The following is a 6,673-nucleotide window of genomic DNA, read 5'->3' on the forward strand; positions in this document are numbered from 1 at the left end:
TTAATGCACCGGGCTGCCCTTTTCTAAAAGTTAAGGATCTTATAGACTGAAACCACAGGTAGTAGGGCCATTTAACATGAGAAAATAAGTACTGTCTGAGGTAAAGGATAAATGAAGGCAGTTCAGGGAACCCAAGAAAATGAGGCGGCAAAGTAATGTCTGAAAGTCTTATCCAAGCAAAGGGATCAGTCTAACTTCAACAAAATGGTTAAGATCTAATGCTATCCAAATTTGATCACACGTCGTGCATACCTAATGAAAACAGGAAAAATTATGCTATAACTATGAAAAACGAAGATCCTTTTATTTTTTGGGATTCAGAGCTGTGCATGTTTATGTGGTATACAATAGCAGAATATTACATGGTACAAAGGTTTCTCCTTCCTTGTCTATCCGGCTGTTTTGCAGCAGGTAACATTTATAACCAACACAAATAATGACTCAAAAAATTGAGAGATAAGAACGGAAAAAGAACATGATCTTGCAAACTGATATGACAAAACCATTATAGCTCTCCTCAGCAAGAGATAGACCATTGCAGTTAAAACAGCATAAAAAATTGAAATACCAGATGTTTTTGGTACTAGTTAAAACGATTTGAGAATCAGGTGAATAGAATACTCATGGAGAAATCTCCTCTATTGAATCTAGATGAGGTTCCCATCTCGAACTCCATAATTTTGGAGTCGAGATAGGAGGTACAAATGGCTTCTTCTCCTGCTGCCTTTTCTTCCATAACCAACCAGACCATCTCTCTTTGGAGGAGTAGAAGTCCTTTGCAAGACATATAGAGCCCTCTAAACAATCACCATTAACGTCCACAACTTCTTCGCGGTCCAACTCAGGCTCCTCGTTTTCAGTGGGATGTTTTGCTTTATGGGAGTGTCTGTGCTTCAGTTTCTCTACAGTACTAGATGGGATTACAAAGTATTTTTGCCCTGGCAATAGAATATCATCTGCAGTGAGAACAGATTCATGGGGACGGTCGAAAAAATGCGGCAGAGCTACATGCCTTCCTGGATAGTTCTTTAATAACTGAACTGCAGAAATGGCACAGTCGTACATATCTACCTTCCCACCAGGATGAACTATCCGCACAGTGATATCCTTAAGTTGTAAATTCAGACTATACGAATTAGTTTCCTTCAACCTTTTCCTTTTTTCATATTCTCTGTTGGTATTCTGGCCTCGTGTTGACTTGTTACTACAAAGCTTCAGCATTTCCAGCAATTACAAGCCGCTACAACAATTATGAGCATCATGGATCAGAAAAAGAAAATATAGGAGTGTAGTTGCATTCAGATATATGTATACAGACAAGGTCTCCAGCATAATATAACATATTTTGTTTCTATAGACCAGGGCCAGCCATTATGAACTTAACATTATCTCAAATTAGTCAAGTGATAACTCCAAAGGCCAAATAGAAAATTATATCTCCCAACAATAAAATTTCTTTGTGTTCTCCTCAACCGGCAAAACCAAAGTCTTCCATGATACATAAAGCAGCAAAAGCATCCAAGTTTTTGTTGTTTCAAAAATATACATATTTTGTTTTGTGCCACGTCTGCAAACACATCCTTGTGCTCATGTCGTACTCCCAAAGCCCGGATGGCACTTGACGTTCTAGCTTTTTCCTTCTCCCACTAATCCAGTTGTTATGAATAATAAAACAACCCTTCATCAAGCATGCTTCCTCAACATTTCTTTCTTGCCAAAGATCTTTATATGCACCATTGGGGAAGAGGTCTCTGTCCAGGAATTGAACGGTCAGGTTCGTTTGAGGTTCTAAGCATCTTCTATCATCTATGCGATTGTATCCACCTTCCCCGCACAATGTATCATAGAAGCTAGGCTGCTCAGAGAGATTTGAGTTTGCTGCATGCTTCACAACCTTCTTAAGAGCAGCAATAGTCATAGCATCCGAATGAGCATAATAGAACCCAGAATTCAGACGTCGAGGTAAGTTTATAGGTCCTGTAGTTGCCGATACATATTTGTGCACAAATAAAGAAGAAATTAGCTTAAATCAAGGGTGATAATAGTTTACAATCCAACAGCACAACTGCACGAGCATGGGATAAGTAGATATCTTCATCCTGAAGATAAATCCCACTAATTACCTTTTTTGCGCTCCAAATTTCAGCATTCAACAAAAAAGAAATGTCTTTCAAAAGGAAATACATGAATACCTGTCAACTTGTATTCATCTGATTGTGCCACAAGAACTGCAGGGCCAAATGAGCTAAGGAAGGGGAGTGGATTCTTGAACCAATAAATGTCAACATCGCTCATTAATACATTGTAACCAAGCTTCAGTATCTGCAGAACCATTCTGGACTTAACTTTGGTTACTTTCTGAAAGCACTCAGTTCCAAAATGACAGTTGTCAAAGCTGATCTCGATTTCAAGGTTGGCAAACTTGAAGACAGGTAGGCCCTAGAAACACAAGTTCATCTTACTTTTTATTAACTGGTAAAACAGAAAGGACGGAGATGAAATCTTAACATTCTGTGTATGGGGTCAGACATATACTTTTCCCGAGAAATTGAGGTAGTCTTGATAAATGGCAGGCATATTAGTCGCAAAGATAAATAAGTGAGCTATTACTGAGATGCAGTGATGGTTCAACCTACCGATCACGTTTAGCACGAAGAACATTAGCTAATAAACAAAATAGGTTACCTGCAAGACAGAGAAATCATATATATCATCGTCAAGAGCACAGACCAAAAAGTTAGAGATCTGAAGATGGTGTAGCCTGCAGACCCAACTCATTAGCATGTCCTTGTAACTATACCCAACAACTGCTAGCACAACTGTCTTATTACTGTCTGCACGAAGTGAGAGTAATAATTCTAAAGACAAGGAAAGCGAAATGGGCATCGACACATTCAAGTAGTCCTTCACTGGGCAGTCCTTAGCTCCCTCAGTTGATCTAATAGTATCAATGCATTCCAAAGTATTCTTCTCTCTTGTTGACTTGAACATAACTTCTTTTCTTAAACTCAATGATCCTTTATACCTCAAAGGGTAAACAACCATTTGTGCTGAATTTATGAAGAGATAGTGTCCTCCACACTGAAAAAGTCTAAATATGTTAGAGAAGTTCTGTTCATGGAAATATAATGATCCATAAAGCATTGCCAAATTGGAGTTCCCTGCGGCTTCCCAAAACCTTTTTCTAGTAGCCAGGCCAAGAAAATCTTCACTTGTGCAATTGAAGTCCTGGTCAAAGTCATTAAGGTACAAATTGGAAATGGCCCAACTAGCATCAAAGACAAATCTGAAATCAGAGAACAGAGCTTCATTTATAAGCCAGCGGTTATGAAGCCCCTTTCCATATAGAAAAGGGGGGAGGACTCCTTTATGCAAGGGAAGGTCTCCATTGTTCCATGCTATTAGCATTTTTCCCTCACAAAGATTCCATTTCCGTTCTTGTGAAAGAAAATCCTGCAACTGCAGGAACAGAATACTTAAAGGAAGAAGTTTCCTCAGGACTGATCCTGTCCAAATCATTTGTACTCTTTTTAACCATACCTTTTGAGTCTTCACTCGGTTTCCATCATCTTGGAGCCAATGTTTTCCATCTGCATCCAAGTGAAATGGAAAGTGGGGAACACTCTTTGATGAAGAAAAAAGAAGCCAATCATGATCAAGTCTATGCGCATGTCTGATAGTTTTAATGAAGTCTGACAAGAGTATGGTGTTTGGATCAATCACAACAGAAACATCTGAAGAAGATGCTTTTGACCTTGCAACCATGGAATGAAAAAATGGTGTGCCTAGGAACCTAAAATAAAAATTATAGTAACAACTCAAAATTTACAGATCAAATTAACGCCCAAAACTGACAAAAATAATGTAAGCATGCAAGCTAGTAAATCAGGTTTTCAGCAAAGTCATCATCATATTGATCCTCTTATTGAACTCTTTCATTCGGGTATCAAGCTCTTAAGTTATTGTTAGATGCAAGATTCACTTGTTTTATCTACATACAAATTTGTAAGTTTGAATCCTGATACTAGGGGATGAAATATCAACTTGGACCATTTGTTATAAAAGTAACTTAACCAACTGCCGTGACTATATTCCATTTCTCTGCGTATGCCCAATGTTTCTGTTACATATAAACATGTCTAATCACTAGAGATATAATTATCAGTTCAAAACCAAGCTATTGAGAACTCCTACTTTTGGCATCAAAAAAATTGCAGTGTCAGCGTAGTGCTAGAGATTATATCCAGCCTCTTTGCACAAATGCAAAGAGTTGCAGTGTACACCCACTCTCCTCTTACAACCTTACTAACCGAAGGGTAGGTTCCTTTTTATGCAGGATTGACTGATTGAGGATTAAAAGCGTAAAGTTCACGAACAACAAGAAAAATATATATGATCACTGAACTTAACTTTATCCATTGTAATCGTAAAATTACAAAACTATTTTTGTCTCATTAAAATAACTAAATTTTACTGACAGTAACAGTAAAGACACCTATTGTTTCTCCTATTAAATTAACTGAACTTTATCCATTATAATGGTCAAGTCCCTAAACATCCCACTATAACAACGAAACACATTACATATTCATCAAGGTGATTTGACTATTATGGTTAATAAAGTTTTGTAACTTTATATAGGGAGTAATTTCCCAGAAAAAACAAGGCATTGAAAACACTGAAAGTACTTGTAAAGAAGAGACTAACTACCAAAAAAGCAACAAGGGCGTCCTAATGCACTAAAGCTTCCACTATGCGCGGGATCTAGAGTACTAGACCACAAGAGTCTATTGCACACAGCCTTACAATGCATTTCTGCAAGAGGTTGTTTCCACAACTTGAACCCGTTACCTCCAGGTCACATGGCAGCAACTTTACTAGCTATGCCAAGGCTCCCCTTCCTAAGAAATAAAAGCAATAAAAGTAAAATTCATACGTGAAATCGATGTTTGGCTCAACTGATACCCTGTGACTTAACAATTCAGCAAAGGAGAAAACAGATGGGTCTTGGCTGAAAAGAACAACACTAATATCTGGTAATAAGCCAAGCCAAGATTGAATAGCAAGAGCCTGCCTTTCCCCAGTAGTACCCACAAAAGGCTTTGGTGCTGTAAATATGGTAATAGTAGGACCATCCACCAATTCACCATTTAAAAGCATGCTCTTTTTTATCTGACTTTTTAAAGAAGATGTCAACGGCATATGTTGAGTAGAATAAAAGGAGACACCAATCAAGATAAACCCCCATAGCCAAATCAACCACAACACAAGTTGCTTTGCCTGTAAATCCAACAAGAGAGAGAAATAAATGAGAATAAAGAACACAAAGGCATAGTAAATGCATAAAGTCAAAAGCTTTATCGAAGTGGAAAACATAATCAGTGTGATTGATGATAAAGAACATAATAGCATAGTAAATGCAGAAAGACGATAACGAACACAATAGCAACAACATACCTAGACTAGTCCCACAAAGTGAGGTCTGAGGAGGGTAGAGTGTACGCAGAGCGTACCTCTACCTCAAGGTAGAGAGGTTGTTTCCAATAGAAACTTGGCTCAAGAAAAAACAATAGTAACAGAAACAGTCAAAGCAGGATAAGCTAACAGAACAGTACCACAACAAAACAATAAACAATAAATCGAATATAAGAAACTAAAAGAGTACTACTGCTACCCCTACCAGTATGACAGGATAAGCTACACAACAGTCAACTACTCACCAAACATTCTACCCTAATGCGTCCTCCATAAAGAACACAATAGCATATTAATAAAATATATAGAGTTGAAGACTTTATGGATTGGAAAACAATCTATCATGCGTGACAATGAACAACATAGTAGCATAGCAAAAACATAGAGTTGAAAATTTGCTGGAGTGGAGAAAGAAATCAGTCTTGATTTTTTTTTGTATATATTAATATTAACTGCACATTTTACTCATCTTCCAAATATTTAAACAAGGACTATGAGGGAGGGAGTAAATTCATTTGATTCAATTTTGATTGATAAGAAAGAAGACAATAGCAATTAGCATAGATGAAAGGTTTGTTGAAATGGACCTTCTTATTGTAGAGATATGAGAAGACAATAGATTGAAAGGAGTTCATTGCTGTTTGTGAACAGATCAAAGGGGTTGGAGATTTCATGATTTTTTATGGAAACTTAAATCAAAGTAAGTGAAAAGTTGGCAATAGCAGTAGCAGTAGCAACGCCGTGGGAAAAGCATGAAGGTGGAGGAAGGGAGCTGAAAGCATGTGAGTGGGTGACTTTGAGGCATTTGCGTTAGGCAGCCGTAGGTTTTAAGGGTCAATCAATGTCACCATTTTCACTCATTTATTTTAATGGTGAGCAAGTGCGTGCAGATGCAACTATCAATTGGAACTTGTATGAGTGGAACTTCAACTGCCAATCGCCTCATCAGGGAAACTATTAATTTTACACGATGGTTGTCCATTTGGAAAACCATTAATACTCGGGAAAAGTTTCAAATATACCACTGAACTATCAGAAATGATTCATTTATGTCATTCGTTAAAAGTTAGGTTCATTCATGTCATCGTCGTTATAAAACCGGCTCACCATGTCATTAATTTTTAAACCATGCCATTACTTTTTAACAGATGGTTTTAAAAACAGTCTTGCCACGCGGCAGCTTATTAGAGGGTCACGT

General features: G+C 37.6%; 1 protein-coding gene across 2 annotated transcripts; it reads right to left on the reverse strand.

Annotated features, from left to right (window-relative positions):
* Positions 1 to 494: 494 nt before the first annotated feature.
* LOC107854191 (beta-arabinofuranosyltransferase RAY1) lies at positions 495 to 6,457 on the reverse strand. 2 transcript variants are annotated; one of them, XM_016699186.2, is made up of 6 exons: positions 6,063 to 6,457; positions 4,937 to 5,280; positions 3,541 to 3,793; positions 2,686 to 3,459; positions 2,193 to 2,439; positions 495 to 1,977 (listed from the first exon to the last, which is right to left on the reverse strand). In XM_016699186.2, exons 1-6 carry the CDS (start codon positions 6,147 to 6,149, stop codon positions 1,535 to 1,537), a joined length of 2,148 nt encoding a protein of 715 aa, XP_016554672.2. In that variant the 5' UTR covers positions 6,150 to 6,457; the 3' UTR covers positions 495 to 1,534. The 2 variants fall into 2 exon arrangements, with proteins under 2 accessions (XP_016554672.2, XP_016554671.2); XM_016699185.2 differs by having other exon boundaries at positions 2,686 to 3,793; positions 6,063 to 6,442.
* Between the last annotated feature and the right edge of the window lie 216 nt (positions 6,458 to 6,673).

The sequence above is a fragment of the Capsicum annuum genome, chromosome 11, assembly GCF_002878395.1.
Source record: "Capsicum annuum cultivar UCD-10X-F1 chromosome 11, UCD10Xv1.1, whole genome shotgun sequence".
Classification (NCBI taxonomy): domain Eukaryota; kingdom Viridiplantae; phylum Streptophyta; class Magnoliopsida; order Solanales; family Solanaceae; genus Capsicum; species Capsicum annuum.

What these genes read in the sequence shown, in the direction of transcription:
- LOC107854191 (XM_016699185.2), bottom strand. Translation starts at nt 6,149, where the DNA reads ATGAAATCTCCAACCCCTTTGATCTGTTCACAAACAGCAATGAACTCC. An exon ending in CATATCTCTACAATAAGAAG is followed by an intron (nt 5,281 to 6,062) that starts GTCCATTTCAAC and finishes TTGGATTTACAG; the next exon opens with GCAAAGCAACTTGTGTTGTG. An exon ending in ATGATTTCTCTGTCTTGCAG is followed by an intron (nt 2,440 to 2,685) that starts GTAACCTATTTT and finishes TTGTGTTTCTAG; the next exon opens with GGCCTACCTGTCTTCAAGTT.